Consider the following 22,073-nt stretch of genomic DNA (forward strand, 5'->3'; position numbering starts at 1 on the left):
AACTTTGGTAACTTTGGTAAAATATATGTTAAACAAAAAAATTACATATTTATATAAAGGATATATACTTCTAGAAAATAATCTTTTGCTTCACAAACAATTTTTTCGAATCCAAAAATGACTTCTCCATTTGAAGAAAGGTCTCAGTGAACAAAAGCTATCTATTGGTTATCTGAGATTACATTTTTCACATTTTTCCCACGAGAATAGAACGAGATCTTAAGTGTTACTTAAGTCGTTAAGCGGAAATCGAGAGACGATATGATCGTAAAGAGAAGAGAAGGGAAGCAGGAGACGAAAGAATTGTTAATCGCACGTAATACGCGTGATGTGAATTGCTCCCGGTGGCAGTAATTTGTATTTTTTTTTCTTGCCTCCGCCGTTCCTCCCGCACGTTCTCTTCTCCTTCACCTGCTCAATTCATCTATTTACTTATGTAATACTTATGCAATAATTACCGGCGTTTAAGCAATTGACCGCCTGAGGCAGTAATGTGACAGTCTCACGATGGCGAATTAAAAAAAAGAAAGGAAGAAAGAACAAGAAGTGCTGTTTCGTCCTTTTTTCATTTGACTGTCGTGCTTGACATTGTCGAGGCCTGATTTATGTCGTTAATTCATCGCGGCAATTCCTTTTGCAATTTTTCAATTGTTGAATTGATGTGTGAAAAATAAAAAAAGCTATACTACAAATGTTTTACAAAACCTGACGTTAATTAAGCATTAAATTAATTAGAAATTTTAATTCAAGACTGAATCAGTTAAATTATTTCAATTAGAAATTAGTGCAATTAAATATCTTAGTTTTATAAACCGCGAGAACAATCCTATCATTTAAAGAGATAATTAGGCATTATATTAATTACTGAATATTTCATTAATATATTACAAAATAATACTCAAAAAAGCATAATTCACGAAATAAAATAAAATAAAATAATAGTGTACATACAATCATACCAAATATAATTAATTATAATAAAGTAAAGCGAATGTTGAGATGCGAAGTAAATTTGCAAGAAAATATATGATTACAGATTAATCATGCGATCTGAACGCAACTTTATCGTACTGCTTTATAGCAACTTTATTGAATCCGGTCACGAGTTTATCGTTTTGTGTTCTAAGGAAAAAGACACGTAAGAGCACATAACGGACGTTATAATGTTTATGATGAAAAACGTGTGCTCGCGCAGCATTTATCAGCCGAATTAATCAGAAATCTCGATCGTGAGAAAGGCGACATAAAATAATCTTTCCCGAAGACCCGATGTGATTAACTGGAAAGAAAATTATCTTGTTGCAAAGCGCGATTTATTCGTTATTAGCGCAATGAAATTTGCTACACGCAAACCTTGCGCAAAACGCGGCGCTCGGCATTTATGAGCGATTTAATCGTAATTAACGGTGGTAGTATAAAAAATTTTTCATCCAAACGAGAATTGACAAACAGCCTGGAATTTCTTATTTCATTTTTCAGCAAAAAATATTTTTAATATTTTTTACAACATAAATATTTACGAGTTTGTGCAATATAAACATTTTTATGCAGATTTAAATATATGTAGAAGTAATTATAATGATTATTATGATTTGTATGCATTCTTTAATTAACCGTGAAAACATTTAAACTTTTCTCTCTCCCTCTTTTTCTTTCCAAGGCATAAATCAAATTAAAAATTAAAATAAATTAGAAATAAAATTAAATAAGATATTAAATTTAATTAAAAATTTAATTAGGAATTCAAGAGACTTAATTAAATTCGTATGTTATAATGTTTAAGTATTATAATAAAAATCATAATAAAAATTTCAATTACAATTCTAAAAAAATATGATCTAAAAATAATTCAACGTACTATGAATGTATTATTTCATGAAAATAAAAGTTTCAGTGAAGTGTTTTCGTTGATTCTCTTCGCCTATTTTTTCGTGAATATTTTGGTATAGTTTAATCGGAGAATTTAAATTAGCAGCAAAATAGCTACGTTTATAATTTCTACGAAATTGGTATTTCGCCAAACTTAGGTAAATACGCTGTGCAAAACATAACGAGTAATTAAGTATTGATGATCGCTGCCATAAATATGCAGAGATTGTAAACGCGTAAAATACGAATCATTCCAAATGGCAAAAATTTCCATCATTTTTTGCAACTTTGTTTGTTCGAAATTTTTAATTGCGTATTTATAAATTGCCACTATAAAGTAACTCTAAAAATGTTAAATTTATAAATGTGTATATTTTTTTATTTTTCTTATGAGAATTATTCATAAAAAGGTTAAACAGTATCATCTTTATAATCTTCCTCTTCTTCTTCCTCTTCTTCTTCCTCGTAAAATGCCGCTTGCTCATCCGGTGCGAATGATATCATATCTTCGATTCCTTCCGGAAAATATTCCGTTATCATTTCTTGACTTTTCTCGTCGGCTTCTGACACGAAGAACGGTTCGATACTGGCAAAAGCTAGAAAGGCTTCTTCATTGATCCTCCGAATTATCACTACGAACACCTCGGCCCCTGTTTTGTGCTTCACCTTTCACAAATAATTTTGATTTACCACAAATTTTCTCCCACAAGCTGTATCATTAAATTACGACAAGAAACGGCGTTTAATTCTCCACTAATTTTATTAAAGTAATATTAAATTATGAAAATTATATATTTAATTTAGCGCGAGTTTTACCAAATCGTTAAACAATTGCATCGTTAAATTACGACAAAGGCAAAACAAAGATACCTTATTCTCGAAATCTAAGGGTTTGGATGCGAGGCGTCTCGCGTAAGGCGGTCGATCAAACTCGAAGGCGCCGAAATATTCGATTGCGTTACGATGCAGTTCGTAAGCGTCTCGTACATTGTTGCACTTCGACGCCTCAAACTTGAAAGCGCACAATGACGGAGGAGTTACCGGTTCCTCGTAAGGATAAGCCTTTTCCAAGTAAGCCGGGAATAAAGTCTTGAAGGCATGAACTTTGCTTCTAGCCTGTGTGTAGTCCATGTTTATAATGTAACAATGTTTCGCTTGTAATGAATTTTCTTGAAAGCGATTCTCAACAATTATCATTTGTACAAGAAATTATTCATGATAATTGTATTCTTTTGTTCTTATATAAAATTAATTTTGCGGAAATTAGATGCTCTATTCAATTAACTTTTAATTAAGTTCCACATTTGGTTGCTTAAGTCTAAGTACCTGAGGCGGTACCCATGCTGCGGGATGCACGCGACGCACATCACCTTCGATTTCCGGATCCGGTTCGTGGACATACACGTGCCTCTTGATGTAAGGCGCGTCGTAAGTCGGTCTGCTCGTGATGCCGACTCCACTTAGCAAGAGAGGCGGCGGCCCTACCGTAATGATGTTGATGAGATAATTCTCCACGTCGTCAATCGCGCGGATCGGACATTTCGAGCTGCGTTCCGGATACTCGTGAGGATAATGCACCGGCCAATCTAGATGCGGCGGTTTACCTTTCAGCCTCATTGCCATACATTTGCCATCCATCAGTCCTGAAGAGTCGAGTTCGCAAACTTTGTGTCTTTTTCTTATTTTTTTTTATGTATTATTTATTTTGTTGAAATGAAAATATCTTATGTAACCTTTGTTAATTCTAATCACGAACTTATTTCTTGCAATGCACCTGCTATCAATTCCTTGGTGACATCGATGCCGCTCTCGACAAACATCTTCTTGATCATGTCCTCGTTCAGCTGGATTCGTGCCTCCTCCTGCACATCGAAGCACTGCCTGAAGAGATCCTGCACGAGCTCGGTGTACGGCGGACTCTGCATCTTGTCCCGCGACCAGCCGCGTTCGTCCTTGAAGACCCACGGATAAAGCACCAGTGTCGTTTCCTCGCACAGTTTATCCACCATTTGCGCCATGAATCGCTCGTATTTCTCCCACCTCTCGGCCTCTTCCCTCGCTCGTTTCTGCTCTTCCAGCACTCGTCTTTTTTACCAAGACAGTTTTTGTGTAAAATATACGACTCTGAACTTTTTTCTTTCGAGGCTGCACTTTATTAGCCTCACGGCGACATCGTGAGATCGGCGCAAAGCAAAATCTCCGAGTATACAGTATACATGATTAAAAATATCACCGACAATTATAAAGGTAATTTGAATGCGCGATAAAATTAAGAACAAATCATCAAACTATTATTGCTGTAATCTAATATTGTTAATTAATTTAAATTTATTCGCATAATATCATCGTTCAATCATTAATATTTTTCATTTCTCGATTGTAAATTAAAATCGAAGACAAGAATTCTTGGCTTTGTACAATCAACTTTTTAATCACCTAGCGACTTCCTGCTTTTGCCATCGAACTTCCTCTTCAGGGGCCCGCTCGCTGACATTCAGCCGCCACTTTGGCGAGTCTATCTGTATCATCCTTCTTATCTCGTCCGTCAGCAGCTTCTTCAGGCGCGGACAATGCGCGCCAAACATCAAGTTCACCATCTTGCCGTCTTGCAAAAACATCCAAGCGGGCTCGCTTCGTCCGCGAAATCTCGCCAAGTCGTCAATGTCATCGTTCCGCGCGATCGCGTAATCTATCAAGTTGCCACCTATCTCCATCTTAATTTTCCTCAAGGTGCTCACCATAGCGGTGCACGGACCGCTCCAGTCAGAATATACATCCACGACAGTCAGACCCGGACGACTCAACAGCTGTCGCCATTCCTCCTCGGTGCTCACCTCGATCTGCAATGCCCCAGCCTTCTTCATAATATTTCGTCACAATTATTTCGAGAATGTTATAACCTCGCGGACGAGATAAGTTGCTTTCCCTAACTGTGTGAAGTGCCGCTCGAGATAGGAGGGTAAAATGAAAGCTGACACGAATGTTGATAACGATCCTTTTAAAATGTTCACTAAGAATGCTATGCGACGCATACGTGCTGTTAAATTTTTCAAGATATTATAACAGTTTAAAATATGATTGTGTGTACAAAGTTAAGAAAAGGTTTAGATTTAAAATGCAGTATTCATTGAGCTTTAGTCACTAAATCGAGCAAAAGTTATCAAAAAAGTGGTCAGAAAACGACAAAAAGAAGCGATGAGTGATTTACGCAAGTGCCTGTTCGAACGTAAAGTGTCTGACTTATGATTCTCGCGCGAGTAAAGAGAGAAGAGAAGGAAAGATCGGGGGCGCCGATAGTGTCAGCGCGGTCTCCGCGGGCTCTTACGCGACGACGGCGACGTCGTTTAGGTTTACGTCCCTAATTCTCACGTCCAGCCGCGATAATTAGCGTCAGACGAGATCGCGAGACGACTCTTGACACGTTCAATCCCTTCTACAGATAGCCGCCTGAGTCATAAAATGACATACACCAATTCCAATTAGTCTCGTTGTGTTTCACAAAAAATTTCTCTATAAGTATATAAATCGTTGATAATTTAATTAAACAAAATTCAATTTAATAAAAAAAACTAAACATTTGTTAGGTGGAAAGTGTGCGCTTCTGGAGCACGGAACGATTCATAACGATATATGTATGATTTCATCATCGCCGGAACAACGATGATTCACAAAAGAAGAGCGATCGGATCAACGACGCTACTCATTCCACTTCTAGAAATGCTCCCGCAATTTCGCGAGAGCCAACAGGCGCCATTCATTGTGACATCATCCTCCTCGCGAATAGAAGAGCGGTGAGATCTAAATGAAAACCGCAAGTGGTGGCGCTTTATCCTGACGCGAATAATTAATGTGATAAAAATAGTGGCGAAGATGTGGTGGTAAAAATATAACCACCGCTAATTGTTCGTCTTTTCGATGCTGAATTTTTTCGCGTAGTTATTAAATTATAATAAATAACAAATTAAAATTAGGCATTGTAAATTGTGTGATTGAAAAATTTTATATCTGAATTAATGTGAAATAAATTTTTACTGAAGATTTTAATTTAGAAGAACATCCTGTGCTAAATATTAAAAAGATGTTATTCAAATTTTTAGTCATGTAAATTCCGATTTCTTATTTTCAATATTATAATTTACTAATATAAAAAATTGGTAAAATTTATCATTTTATTGAACTTTATTTTCTGCGCTTAATTTATTTTGAAAATGTCGAGGTAAAATATGAAAACTTGTAACTTGAGCAATATTCATTGCAACGACATCGCACGTGCCAAGGATTGGGCCATCGATCGTCGATTTTTTTGCAGCGTCCAATAACAAAACACAGACTATCAAGCAAGCGTGCTCGGCGATTGAGACCAGACCCGATTTCTCATAGGACAGCACATTTCAATCATTTAAAAGTTTGTCGACTACCGTCACAAAGATTCCGGTTTGCTGACGAATCGAAACCGTAATAGGAATTTGCGGTGTTGTGAGAAACTTATTCTGAGGTCAATCGAGTTTATTCGTGCAAAAGCTACACAGAGTGTAAAAAATCGTAATACTACGCAAGTACCTACGCAAGTAACTACGCAATAAGTTGAGGTAGCAGAATATGTAATTGCACAACGTAAAAATGCATATTCATGAAAAAAGAAAGTGTTTAAGAGCATCAAATTCACTTTAAATCAGTTCAAGTTAATATAATATACGTTTCAAATTAAAAACATAGATAAATTCACAAAATATTCTTTAAGAATCCATAATTTTACTCAAATTAATTATGGTACAATTATGCTTGAATTTAATAAACCAGAACTTAAACATCGTCGTAGCGAGTTTCTCAAGTGCTCAAGTCCTCGAGCGAGTCATTCGTCAGTTGCATTTCAGTGTAATAACAAGCCGAGAGTGAAGAAAAACTAAGCTTCCAAACACATCCATCAAACTAACGATCGCGCCTCGTAGGCGTAGTTACGATTGAGCGTCGTATTGTTTCGCGCTCGCGATCAACCACAGTAACGAGAAAAAATCGTCTCTACTGCGATATGTTGTCGCTGGTTCTTTATGCAAAGGGGACGACGACGATGCCGCAGAGAGCTATAAAGACAAATAGTAGCGAAACGAGCCCAACGAGGACTAATAACAGCACATTTGCATCAGTCATTAAGACCACCGGGAAAGTGTGGTGTCAGCTAGCTTTACTCGACAAACGCATACAAGACTAGATGAAAGTGATGCTTATCTTGCAATTTTCTTACATAATACTGCATGCTGCTTAAACTCTCAGCGAGTTTTGATACTTTCTCGCGGAGGTACAGTATTTTTACATCAGATAGTATAAAAGTATATCGAGAAATTAATTTGGAAAAATTTATATGATATTAAAATTAATAGTAAAATATGCAAAAATAACTTTCTGATTGACTTTTTACAAAATTATAAGAAATAATAAACTAGACATTACAATAAATATATAATAACAAAATTAAATATGTTTATACTTAAAGAAAAATTGAAAAAACTGTTTTTTACATTATCTAATCAGAAATCACAAGACTTTTTTCCACGGCAAAGATTTTCTTCGAAATATCGTTCGCCTACTCGCAAAATGCAAATTTTCCTTATGATCGTGTTCCGCCTACGTGCACTAATTTCGTTGACGTTACATGATGCCATGATGCTCTCAATCAAAGACACGCGTTCATGGAAACAATAAAATTATTGATCCTATTCTTGCGATAACCTCGGGTCCAAAGGGGGCACACCTACGTGCAAAAACTTCGCGAAATAATACATTATTAATACCGAGCTGCTAACCTGTTAATAATGCGTACTACGCTTATGTAACGGAGTGTCTGGAAATTGCGACTGGCGCCAAGCAAAGTGCACTCTCAGGATCAGCAAATAATATTACGCAGAATGTTATAGGTTTTCTACGTAGATTTCTTTTATCTACAAATTCTTCGACCAATTTGTAATAAATCTTGTTCAATGAAAAGGTTTTTTTCATATTATCATTCTCACGATAGTCGCGCAAAAACGCGAGTACATTGCCAACGCCTTCTCATATGTATGCACATCCGGTTTGCTTTCTTTACCACGGATCAACCTTTATAGGGGGATTCCTGGTACCGATCCGTGGGACTTTCCTCCTTTCGTCAACCGAGTACGACGCGAATCGTGTCAAACGTGTATCGCGTTGTAATAGCAGATGTGACTCATGTTTCTTTCGATGTCAAAGACAATACAAATTTAATATTTAAATTTTGTAAATAAATAACACAAATGTGATTTGTATGAAACGTTTTCTCCAGATAATGCTTGACAACCTGGCTTCTCTAATTTTATAATTATTACGTAATCGAGTTTCTCCTTTATTATACAAAATGTCAACTTTTTTAAAAATATTAATTACGTATATTTCTCCATATAATTATACATATCAAACTATGATGTAAGAGATGCTTCTCTACATAAACGAATCAAATAAATGTCCTTCTTTATTGCACAAAAGCTGCCCGTTCGACCTTCACGAGATTTCCATTGAATCACAAAACCATCCTTACAGCTTGAAAAATTGCAGTGCGTTAAATTAATGCGTCCGGACGCACATATTTGACGGCGTCACACAATGTTGCAGATATTAAACAAAGGCGCGCTCGGTGTACACAATAAAATTCGCAAGAGGCTCACACTCGTTGCACGAATCGCCTTTTGCCGCGAGAGAAACTCCATAACTTGCTCGTTAATTAACTGCCGCCATTCGTCTAGCTGGAGGAATGAGGAAGAATAATGAGCGTATGGCAAGAAAGAGCGAAGCGTCGCTCCTGCGACTTGATTAATTCATAAGTCAAATCATCGTGGTTATTCAACAAAACCGTGACAAACAAAGAGATGATAAATATCAATCGGGTATTTTGAAAGACAGACGACTCTTACTACATGGAGAAAGGATATACTCTGTTGAAAATTTATAGCGCATTTAAAAATTCAATTCGCCTAAATGTAAGTATTTTACAAAATCTGTGTCCGTAATTTCTAACTTGTTTCATATATTACTTGTTTGCACATTTCCATTTCTATTTACCTAATTTATTACGATTGCTAGATAAATTATTTTTTCATAAATTTATATTGCACGAGCTAATTGCATATAACTATGATAAAATCTCTTTACAAAAATAATTATAGAGACATTATGCACTTCGATTACAAACCAAAGCGTTAAAATTTGCAAAATTATTCCTAGTCGTCTGACCGTTATTTAATTCGCGAGACCTTGTTACCACGTTTTATCGGTTCTGGGATCGCGCGCGTGTTGCCATTATTACTTTGTCGACAAAGTATATGGCGCTAATGTATCCCGGAAATAATTAATCTCGGGAGCGGGAGAACGCCGCTGGCGGTGACTGAAATTCATCGCGCCCGTACTCTATGTCTTCATCGAGTAATTTGTTATTTAATAGCCGATTGCGATCTAATCTTTCCTGAATATTCTTTAAAATTATAAATTCACGAAAAAAACTCAGCAGAAAAGTTACCAAAAAATCAATTTATCTTCAGAAAAAATTTAGCGTTTGCATAGTTTGATTGACAAGTATCGAGAATATTTTCAACCACTATGCAATGTAATTCTAAAATATATTAAATATTAAAATTTTATTCACAATTGTACGTTTAATATGTGTATTTCTATTAAAATGTAATATTTCATTAAAATATAGTCGATTGGTTTAGCAATAAGTATCTCAATCATTGAAGTATAGAGTACTACAGATTTGTTTTTCTCCCGTTTCTACCCGGTTTAATCGGTCGTGCAACGCGTGCTCAAATGACTGCGGTATGCGCTGTAAAATTGTCCGGTCATTTGTCATCTTCACGCCACCGCTTCATAGACTCATACATATTCGATTACATCGGGTGACCGATCTTAGGTCGAGCGTAGGAGCTTAACCCTCAAATCGCTGACACCAAGCGCAAGATATTCCACGAGTCTAAACGCACAATTTGCAACAATGGAGAAGAAAATTTCAAACAATTTTTTTTATTTGTCTACGACAGTAGATCACGACTCTTTAGCTGTAATTATTATTTTATTTAATTATTTCTTCATAGTATTATATTTATCTTAAATTTCAATAAATCTTAGTAAAAAAAACCGATAAATTAGTAAATTGTTAGTAAAACTAATAAAAAAAAAAAAAAAAAAAAATTTTTTTGCGACAAAATAATGCATCGTGAATTCTGGATTCACTTAGAGACGGATGTAAGTGTGTGAGTAAAACAATTTCCGCCTTCTGGCAAGGAAGAAGGGCGTATTAAACGTAATCGTCGGAAACATCAATTCTCATTAGAGCGTAGGAGACGTATACCGCCGCCGACACCCACAAGAATGGCGGCGGATTGTTAAAACGTTATACAATGTAACGCGTGCGATTCATTAGCGCGTGTGTGCGTAAGGTCAGGGCGCAGCGTGAGCTGTCGCACATCCCTGACACATTCATCCGTGCCTCGTTGCGTAAAACTGCTACAATGTTTCTCAGTTCATATTAACTTATTTTTATTTTAATTCGTCTGTTTTATATTTCAATTAAATAAATGAACATTTTTTATAATTTAATTTACATTTGTGAATATCTTTAAGTTATTTTGTTTGAATAATTCTGTCTATTGATTTATAATTAACAATAATAGCTCGCGAGCTAATGTAGCACACGTCAATCTCGCTTTAATTTTAGATGCATCCTAAAATATACAAGTATCTAAAAATGTTCTTGGCGCACACACACACCGTCTTGCATGTATAGTTCGCAATTACATAGTCGCGACATGTTGCATTTATAAAGTAAGTAAAATATCGCCGGATTTTAATAGCTGTGAATAAAGATAGTTTATCACACCTAAGGAGAATACGCGGTTTTACAAATTTCTTCGCGTGAGTCCTTCGCGCGCATGCACAACGTCATGTGAATAAAGATTGATTAATCGACGATTGATTAATTTGCGAGAATACATGTGCAGCGATGATTCATATGCGAGTTATTAAGTCGATAATTAAAAGAATTTTACTTTTTTTCGCTTATTTATTGATACAAAAAAGCTATCTACTAATAAAAAAACCTAATCTGCAAGAAAAATATCAGTTTAAATATCAGTTTGCAGTTATTTTTTAGATTGTTACATCATATATTTAAAATATGACTAAGTATTAGGAAAAAAAGAAATTCTCACTGAAATTTAAAGAAGAAGAAATTATTAGGTCGCGTGACAGAGGTTCTCAAGTTTCCCATGAGAATCGTAGTATGATATATGTATATCGAGATATAGATAAATTTATTTGCATTCAATGAAAAATACGCCCAAGTCATGCTAGATATAACATAGCTAAGCCGTGTAAAAGAGCCAACAGCAATAAATAACATTATATGATGTCTAGTATCGAGAATGTATGAGCAAGGATTAAATGCTTTCGTATAAATATAAGTATAGAAATAAAATGTTCTAAATCAATAACAAATGTAAAAAATAACCTTATAAAAAAGATGAAAATTTAAGATAGATCTTGCGCATCATACCGGTAAATCAGTCTAATTTGTTTTATTTTAATATTATTAAAAGACTAATCGTATCATCGTTTATGATAGATACAATAAATTCTGTTTCATGACAGATTTATAACGAGAACGCGCAGAAGCGCAAGGGAAAATATGTCGCGCAATGTTACGAATGTTGCGAATATCGCTCATGTCATCGCTCGCTCGCGAGTTAATAAAGTTTTCCATTAGATGATTGATTGCATAATGCAGTAACAACGACACGATTGTTAACGCAGGGCGGTTATGAATTATGACAGCGATGCAAGCAATTTCAACAAGTTTACATGCGGCCAAATCGAGAGCAGACATCAATTTCGCTTTCGCGGAACGCGTTCTAATTGCAAGGCAAATATGTTATGCCCGTAATTGCGGTCCTCGTGTCGCGAATGCAACGATTTTAACCCTTGTATGCTTTTTCTCACGCCGTTACATAAACGCGGACCATCTGCGGTTACTCGCTAGGTACATCGCTTTAAATACTGCATCTAAACATTTTTTATCGTGTAATTGTACTTGTTGAATATATCAGCGTTCGCGGAAATTTAACTCGAATCGTGACCGAACTATACGTACGCGTATTTCTGCATCTAGATACAATGTGTGGTCAGAGTATTTTCATCAGCAGTAAGCAGACATTTCATTCGGCAGCATAATTGTATCTATGCAGATATGCCTTAATATGATATCTTCAAACGCGACAGAGCAGTTCTCCCGAGTCTTTAGCGCGACAGAATTATGAAACATGTAATTTATGAGCGTGCTGAGCGGTACGTTAGCTGTTGCTGTTGATGGCTGTTTGTATAATACGTACGTAGGTAAGCGGCAACGGTACCGCGATGGAGAGGAGTGGCTATCGCTCATTGTTGCCGCAACAATGCACCGACGTGCGTCGCGACGGTGCACTGTCCTTGCAGCGCGCGCGCGCGATCTACGGGAAAAGAGAGGAGGAGGGAAAAACAAGCAAGAAAGCCGGCGTCGATCTCTAGATTAGACCTTAAATTATGAGAAGCTTTCCAGCCACCCACTGGGGCGACCCGGTTACACGAATAACGCGCTTTCTTCGCCGAATCGCGTTGCGTAATAGGGACACGAGCCAACGTCAAGCAAGCCGATCGTTGCCAAGCAAGAGCAGTGCAATGAATGCATTATTTCGCGTCGTAATAAATCTCTTTCGTCCATGTGAGAGATGTGAATGAGGAATGAGCGATAAAATCGGGTGTATATTTTCAATCGCTACGTAAAATAATAATAAATTGAACAATAGATCATTATAACCGAGAAATAATATAAATGTGTGAAAATTTAATTTGTATGAACGAGCTATCAAATAAAATTGTATTTCCATCAAATCCGATTAAAGAAAATTTAATTCAAAATGCAAAGCAGTTTGTAGAAAAAAAAAAAAATTCTAAAATTTTATTCCGACTTTTGCAATAATAGTCTCGCGTTTCGGTATTATTGTTAGCGTGCGGATGATTTAAATTTCAATCTAAGAATAACAGCGACCAGGCCGATTTAGACGGGTTGCGGTGATGCTGCGCCATGCATGTTTTGCGTATGCGTCTTGCCATTGCATAACACACCTCTCCTCTTCAAGGTTGGGTCAGCAGACCCAGCCGGTGTTCGCGGGGCCGTGTTACGCTTTGGGAATTACCACGCTCATTAGTGTACGCGAACAAAGCCAAAGTCCGCGAGGACATTAATGTTTCCGGTCTTGCTATGCCGTTAAATTCTCCGTGTCCTTTTGCAGGAGACACGTGCTGATTTTAAACGATGTTGTCGAAAAAAAAAAAAAAAAAACAAAAAAAAACGAGAAAACAACGAGCAGGAAACATGCTGAGTCGTTAACGCAAATTTATAACCCACACACGCCTTTCATGGACGAATCTTAAGAGGAACGGCGTTTCGGAATGTCAGCTAAAAAACGAAGTCCAATTATTTAAAGAAAAAGTTTTTTGTATTCCGAATTTTATTGCAAATGCGACGATGCGGTCTGTCTACGTAATAGTTTTTGAAAGACATGGCTTTTAGACACATTTCAATTATCCTACAATCATCGAAATATAAAATAATTTCTAAACGAATGTAATAGGGAGAGGACATGTCCTATTTCACGGGTCAGTCTTCCGCCGCTAACGATAAATGACACATATAACTGCCGCGATGTCCCGTCGTATTTATTGGTGTAAGCGAGTTTCTCAAGGACTTTTAACTAACTAAATGGCACCTCGTATTAGCTCACATTGTGTGCTACCTTTAACCGTCATCCATTAAGTATTACGCACATAATCCGGCACACGTGGGTAGAGAATGCGCGACTAGCCTGCGTTATTTAATTCCGCGGAACGTGACAATAATGATTCAAGCATCGATGAAATGTTAAAATGATGATACGATTATTCAAATGTAAAGCGAAGACAAATTACAGAATCATCGATATTTAGAACAACATTCTAATAATACTTATATGAATCAATATTAAAAAATTTTTAAGTATTAATAATGCAAAACAAATATAATAAAATCAGAGAATAGCGATCAAAATAATTCAAAAATTTTTTTTACTAATCGAATATGTTTTCATAGAATACAATCTGAGATACATTTTAATCATGTAAAAATATGTTATTCCAATACAGAGAATAGTGTATTTTACGAAGATCGCATTTGATTAATGAAAAAGACGACTCGCCTGAAATTACACGTACAACGACTGCGTCGCCTGCGATAAGAAATAAACAAACTAATGTGATTTAACGATAATCGGGAAGACACATCTTCCACACAATATAGAAACACGTGGACGTTCTCGTGATAGATTAATCTTGCATTAATCTTTCTTTGAACGAGGTTGGATGTAGTCGGTAGTCCGTAATTATCGTGAATAATTACTATAAAAGAAAATACCGATAGATCGGCGAACGAGCCTACATTACAGTGACGATAACTTTAATATCTCATCTCTCGCGAATTAAATTCACACAATCGCAAATTTCCAATCACGCCAATGACAATTTCGAAAAAAACTTGAAATTGCTTTAATCCTTATTTATGCGATTATTATTATACAATGCGTTAAGCAAGAAAGATAAAATACGCAACAAAATACATTGTTAAGACATTCCGTCGCATTAAAGGTCGCGGATAATTGAATAATTAATTACTTTAATTCAAAACAATGTTTTGAGCGAGTTGATAGGAATGAATAGATATGAATATTTATAGGGATTAAATATTGATAGGAATGAATAGATGTGAATATTTATAGGGATTAGATAATAAATTACAATTTTAATGGAAATAAATATGTAAATACGCGAAAACCTAAGTTTTCAATCGGCGGATGGCTAAATACGCGGTAGGATCTAAAGCTACGGCGGCGGATAAATTTAGATACTTATATATTTTCCTATTCTATATTTTTTACTATCTTAAAATTTTTTCCTCTGACTTTTTTTGTGTAATAATTGCAATTATATAATAGATTTTTCACTCTTTTTTTTATCCTCTTTAGAAAATTCTAGAGGCAAAGTTTTACAAGATAACGTAGCTGCATACTATCGACATGATATTAAATAATTGTTATTGAATAATTGATATTAAATAATTGCTTCGTCTTTAAAATAACATTGTTGTACATCGCGAATTACGAATCTTGGGTCTAATCTTGCAAGCCGATCACGACGCAAATAAACCGTACGCGTTTTTCCGTAGGCCAAGCCTAAGACACGATTCCGAAATTTGACTTGCTAATAACACTCGCGTGACGGCTGGTTGGTTACTTGATACAAACGCACCGGTACGCACGCGGGCATACCGGTGCTTTGCAAGTCTAATTCGAGCAACACGCGCCTTCCTGCGCGGTTATTAATTATAACGCCGCCTTTCACAGACTCGTTTCGCGACACCTAGGATTCGCGAAAAAGAAAATCGTCCAAAGTTATATTGAGATAATTTGCAAAATCAATTTTTTTACAGAGAAAATAATTTTTATTCTTCACAGATTCAAAAAGATCTTAAACGTGGCAAAGTGTTAATATGTTTGGTCGCTTTGGTCATAGCTCGTTTATATGTGAATCATCCCATATAAACGCACTGCACAATTTGGAAAAATAATCTAAAGTAACGCGTCGTCACACGTGTTAATTTGCGTCAGAGAAAATCGCGAGAACGTGGCACCACTTAGCGCGGTGAACAAACAAACGGATATCGTATCGATCGGAAAAATAATCATGACTGACTGCTTTATGAAGACTGCCTGCATCGCGATACTACGTTTCACTGCTGACCTTGCAATGTTGCAGTTGTAATGCGCTGCGATGCAACAGATAATCAATCTTGAAATTTTACTTAATAATTCTAAAAATTCTAAAGTATTAAAATTCTAACGCTTTAAGAATCTTATAATTCTTACAAATTCTAAGAGTTTTAAAGTTCCTAAAGTTTCTCAAATATTCAAATTTCTAAAAAAAATCTACAATTTCAATTCGCCATACTTCAAACATAAAAGATTTGGACAAAGACTCACTGCAGATATAAGATAAAATGTTACCGCACGTTCTCGCATGTGCGCATTCTCGCATGCGCGCAGTTACTTTCAACGTGCGTGTAAATATGATGGGTTTATCGCGATCTGACAACTACTGTTACAATGTTCCTGTATATATCTCATTATCCTATCTCATTACTTATGTCAATTATTATGTCCAATAATTCACGAGGTGCTCAGCGCGACCTGAATAGCATAAGAATGATTTATGAATAACTATCACCCCGCGAGAATCCAAGATAAATCATGGCCAAAGATTAATCAATGTGATTTTTATACTCAATATATATGTGTATATATAAATAAACAAACAATTTTTATCTATTCAATAATTAATTAAGATAAGATCTTTAAATAGCACTTTATTCGTATCCATAATTGTTTGTTCCTTTTTTCTTATTATTTCTTATTATTTCATCTTTTTCAATCGTAATTAAAATATTTTTAAAATCTTTTTAAATATTTTGACTAGAGTTTAGATAAAAGATTGGAATATTTTGTATGAACAATGCGAATATAAATAATAATCAATCTGTAATAAAAATCGAAATATTTTGAGTAGTTCGGATTAAAAATATGTCTTAATTGAAATAATCTTTTGTTTTTAGCGTTAATCTTTTTTAGCGTTAATCTTTTAGCGCACATTATTAAATGATTATGTAAAATCGCGCGGATTGAATTCATGGAGATTTTATGGCGTAACTTCAATTCCCTTTACGACGCCGCAAATGCCGCGAATGTTGACGAAGCACTTTTGTCAGCGCGCCAGGAACACCGTTTTTCCATGATTATTTGGATTCTAGCGGACGACGTTTCTGCGTGAAGAGAGCACTACGTAAACACTCTTCTAAAGATCGGCTTTACAGCTTTACGCGCGAAACTCGCTTCAGGCAGCTATTTGCAATCACGTAAGCCGGAAGAAAGGCACGTTAATCATAAATAATTGATCAGAGCCTTGCATCTAATTTATAATTTTATCACATTTGTTTGTATTTTTAAAATTTTATTTTTAAAATTAATAAAGAATATCGTCCTATATATTGATTCATTGTGGAATATTGAAAAATTATTGTTGCAATTATGTCATCTGCTTGTCGCATTTGATTCCTCAACTGTCCATTAAGGATTCGAAAGAAAAGATGACACGGGATAGAGTTTGATTGGCAGCGAGTGCAGTCTCGAGTTTCCCTGTGACACTGTATAAACAGAATGATGAAACGCCAGACCGATGCCAAAAGCATCTTTGTTCTTCGATTATTTTGAGCCTGGCATGCTCGAGAGATCGAATGCAATCGTGTTGAACTCTTCCGAGAAACTTTGACTATCAAGGCGTGAGAGAAAATTTTTCGATCTTACAAGTTTTTAATAATAAGTATTTATGTATTATCTTGTTTTTTTAATCAACGCAGTAGCGTTGGATCAATAATTCCGTAATTATCTTTTATTATTTATGTTCTAAGAAATTTATATTTTAATATCGCAAATGTTAACTTCAAAATTTCTCTTCTCAAAAATATGTAAATCTTTATCCCGATCTTTGTCTATGTTAGTGGCGAGAACTATAATTCTAACAACATTCTATGATTGTATATTCTTGATTGTTCTCTAATTGGTTTTGATTTTTTGTAACGTATCATCCACTTTTGTTTGTTTTGCTTCTATTCGCGTAAGGAGATGCGTAACATTTACAAGCACGTGGCTTCGTTTCTTTCGCAATGCACTGACGTCTTCTCAATGAGGCCACAGGCGTGCAATTTCAATTCTGCATCCTGGCAGTAGGTAAGAAGCACGATATATATGCCGGAAGACCTGCGATATGACGCCCGAACCCGTATGAGCCACGTATTCCTTAAAAAGCGTTGCGCAAGAGAGAAAGAGAGAAAGAGAAGAGAATTAAATTTTTATACTTTAATGAATAATAATGATAGGATCTGTCTTAACATTTACATTGCACAACTATTTTTTATTAAATTAATTTATGCGAATATACTTTTGGTATAAGTGTATATATAAAATTTTACTTTCTAAATATTGATTTATCAGAGAGAGAGAGAGAGAGAGAGAGAGAGAGAGAGAGAGAGAGAGAGAGATTGACCTATTTTAAATATTAATATGCTTAAAAAACAATAAAATGCAAAAATATTAAACTGCCGTTATGAATATCTGTTGATTTTAATTAAGAGAATAGAAAAAAGAGGTACGCAGAGATACAGAAAAGAAAGCCTAGTTTTTTAAATAGACAAGTTACTTTTTTTTGCCGTGGAATTCTATTTTAGAATTGCTTTGACTCCTGAAATAAAGTTCGTGATTCAAATTGCTCTGTTTAATGTGGATGTAATAACAGTGGTGGTTAACGCGGCTACTAATAATCTCACTAATTTCAGCTCTAGTTAGTTCAGAAAGCAAACACTGAGCATTAAAAAAAGTTCATCTAACAATCAATTTAAGGCCGATTAATTCACGACGCAGACATCAAATATATTCATTATTTAAACAAAATTGATAAAAAATAGATATTTGCCATATAAATTTTTACGAAATCAACTTATCAGTATTATTTGGAATTTTTCTCCGTTTTCAAAAGAAAATGGAAAAGAGATTGCTACGTGGGTCGATAAGAGATCCGAAAGATCGAGTGAGAATTGCAACAAGTCGGTTGCAATCGCTTTAAATCGCATCCGGTCGCCTACGCAAAATGACTCGCGAGCGTGTAGTATGCGCGTGAAGGAAACGAAACGGGCGAGCACGATTTCATTCATGCGCGACCCACTTAAATTTCATTCAACGATCGGCACGGACCTTCACCAGGTATACTGTATCGATTTGCCTTTCTCTCGATCGATAGTGTCTGCCTGCTCTCAGAACCTGCACTGCAAGTTGACATGATATCATTTCGAAAAAATATCAACTGCATTCGAAAATGCAAAAGAGATTGAATGTAACAACTACTATTCTATACTGAAATACATCTTCAAGTGTCAAAAGTTGCCAGATAACACATTTTATTCTAATAATAATAAATCCTTACGTACGTTATTTCAATAGTCTCTCTCTCTCTCTTAATTAATTTATTAAGTAACCGTAAGATTAGTTAGAACAAACTAAAGGAAGTGATTACTATTACAATGGAATTACAATTCAACAGTTAATGACAGAATTTTTTCGTTTTTTTATAATACATAATTTATATTAAACACTCGTGTGTAAATACGTGGCAAATCTTTCTGCGATTACGTGGAGAAGAAGCAGATTAACAGGATTATACTCGGTTGCGAAACTCGAAATCAGCGATCGATGAGATTGTAAATCGGTGAAGCGTGGCCAATCTCAATCACTGGTTATTATGGCGATAATTACGATCACACGGATCGATTCTTCGGTTATCTGCTGACTACTTTCGCTCTCACTAACCGATAAGGCAACTATTGTATAGTTGCCTAATAGCAATACTCGGTAACTAGTATTCCTTGCGCGATTTGCATAAATTATTACAGTCGCGCTCTCCGAAAAATGCATTCCAGCTGTTGAAAATAATTATTCTCATATTTTTCGTCTGAGACCCCGCAATTTATCGCTATTAGCGATGCTATTATTTATTTCTCGTGTAATTTTCCTCACTTTATCTCGCACAAATCGATCAAACACGTGAAAATCTTTCAACATGATTAAACTTTATTCTCTCAAAGAAAATATTGTTAATAATTATTATCTAGTAACAAATTGGTTTTATAATCGAAAAAATCTAGCTTAGTTCAATCTAATTTTGGATTCAATGGCATAAAGCTATATGCTTAAATGCATTGATTGCATTATTTTTAAGTGGCAAATAATAAAAAGGTATTCTCATAAATTCAGTATAATTAAAAGAAATAAAATCTACGTTATCTAATATTTAGATGATATTATCGTTACTAAATATATAAATTTTTCCATTGATTTTCTTATTCCTCGTATCTACATAGTAATAAGCAGCCTAAGCAAATATTAATTATTAAAGCAAACGTCGATCGTATCGCTGGAAAAAATTGCCTTTATTACAGCGTTAAATTGAAGCTCACGCAGAAGTTTATCTGATCGCACGTTGCATTGAACGTTCAATCAATGTTGCATTAATACTCGCCGGTGCAACTTTTAAGCATCACCTGTCATTAGTATAATTTCAGGCTTTGCGTTAAAATCACCGCGCGCGATTACGTCGAGGAATCGTCATCGCTCGTCGATGGTAATCGTTGAATTGCCGATTGAGAAATTAAAGTTCAATTCGTGGAATCTCTTTGATCTCTCTTCCGAGATACATTTCTTGCGCGGAACACTTGTCGCTTGTAATCTCATCGTCGTCTCGTTACACGACTTGTGCATTAATAGTTACGTGGACGTCAACAAGGTTAGGATCTCGTGGCTTTAACGCTGAAGATGAAACGTAACTCGCGGACTAGGTCGAAGGTCGGATTACTAATCCAATCGACTTTCCCTCCATCAATTGATGGCACGGCAAACCACTTATCACCGATTATGTGAGATGTTTACAAATTAGATAATTTCACTCCTTTTTTCGATGTAAAATTTATGAAAAGATATTTGACATTGATTAATAGATTTTACATTAAGTGTTGAAGGAGTTATAATGTCTAGATTGTAAATATTTTTTAAGATATCGAGTCATATAAAAAAGCTAGAAATTTATAATAAAAAATATCTAATCACATATAATTATTGTTTAATTATTCATATATCATTTCTTATAAAAAAATCCTAATACAATAATTTCATCTAGTATTGCTCACGTGTGAACTGTCTAATGCGTGTCTTCCACTTTTCTTTTCTAATATATTGATATAAAAACTTTGAAAGCAGCTTAAAAAATAAATTCTTAAAAATAAATCTATTATCTCAACATAAAAATTTAACTATCAGAATATTTTAATTTGGATTAATGATAATCCAGAGTCTACATGAATAAAATCATTCATGAACAATCCGTCATTCTAACTCTAAATATTATTCAATAATCCTGCAATCAAGTCGTCCATAAAACGTATGTAATTTCACGATGTAAGAAGCCCCCGAAGGGAAACTGTCATTAACGTTTAACCATCATTTCCATTTTGAATCTCATACATAATTCAAGGCGCCGCGGGCGCGATCTTTATTAGTTTCACATGAAAAAGAAAACGGAAAAGTAATAACGATGAAAATGTTGGCCAAGGCTGACGCCACCGCTAAGGCGAGTAGGCGGCAAATTTGCAATATTAAATGTGCATTAGTAACGCATTGCTGGAGGCTGTCGATTTTGAAAAAACTACCATCGGTCAATCTGTGCCTCCGTAAATCTTAATATCTAGCACTCATTACTCGCATCTACAAGCGAGAATATAATGTAGCATCTAATACGTCAGGAAAATCGGATAATTTAAAGTCACAGTGGGTGACTACAACGAGTATTCTCGAGTCTCCGTTAAAATTAATATCTAAAGTTGCTATATATTTCTCTCACACATACGCATGCGCGTGTCTTCGTGTATTTATAGCCGGCAATTGCAATCGTGAGATTGAATAAATGAGTCGTAAAAGAATACAGCGCAAAGCTTCATCACAGAATAACAATAATCATGACATAAAAAGTTTAGTAGTTATTTTTATAGCTTAATTGTTGAAGGTGCTAAGAGTGTGAAACCGGAAGTAAATATTGATATTGCGATGAGACAGGCAAGGATTATCGCAATCAACTCATTCGGATTTCACCAAACATTCGTTTGTTATTTACACGGCTAAAATCGCTTATTATCAATAGCAAGTAATCACTCAACTCGATAAGATAGCCCATCCCTTATTTGCATCGCCATCACCAAGCACAAAATCTTTCAAAAATTTCACTACAATGGTGAAATCAACTCTATCTCAAGTTGCTTTAAAGTTATGTATGTACCATTTATTTTTTTATATTTATTTTAGAGTAAAAATAATGCCGTTATAAGCATTATGTTTAAAAAAATCTTGAAAATACAAAATATAAATTTTGTAATCAATGATATTATAAATATAATCTAAATGGTTGCTTTTTTCTCTCCCAAAATA

The 22,073-nt window shown here is 35.2% G+C and overlaps 2 protein-coding genes across 4 annotated transcripts in view; both read right to left on the minus strand.

Moving 5' to 3' along the window:
* Positions 1-22,073, minus strand: part of Sarm (sterile alpha and armadillo motif) — a 75,374-nt gene that overhangs the window by 45,088 nt on the left and 8,213 nt on the right. The gene's annotated exons all lie outside the window — the stretch shown is intronic.
* LOC105673112 (uncharacterized) lies at positions 1,647-4,440 on the minus strand. Its single transcript, XM_067357246.1, has 4 exons — positions 3,644-4,440; positions 3,196-3,512; positions 2,740-2,985; positions 1,647-2,535 (listed from the first exon to the last, which is right to left on the minus strand). The coding sequence occupies exons 1-4, from the start codon at positions 3,885-3,887 to the stop codon at positions 2,281-2,283; spliced, it is 1,062 nt and encodes a 353-aa protein (XP_067213347.1). The 5' UTR covers positions 3,888-4,440; the 3' UTR covers positions 1,647-2,280.

This window comes from Linepithema humile, chromosome 6, assembly GCF_040581485.1.
Source record: "Linepithema humile isolate Giens D197 chromosome 6, Lhum_UNIL_v1.0, whole genome shotgun sequence".
Classification (NCBI taxonomy): Eukaryota; Metazoa; Arthropoda; class Insecta; order Hymenoptera; family Formicidae; genus Linepithema; species Linepithema humile.

Excerpts from the sequence above, each read along its gene's own strand:
- LOC105673112 (XM_067357246.1), bottom strand. The coding sequence starts at position 3,887 with ATGGCGCAAATGGTGGATAAACTGTGCGAGGAAACGACACTGGTGCTT. Across the intron at positions 3,513-3,643 it reads CACCAAGGAATTGATAGCAG|GACTGATGGATGGCAAATGT; the intron begins GTGCATTGCAAG and ends TCGACTCTTCAG. Across the intron at positions 2,536-2,739 it reads CCTTAGATTTCGAGAATAAG|GTGAAGCACAAAACAGGGGC; the intron begins GTATCTTTGTTT and ends TATTTGTGAAAG.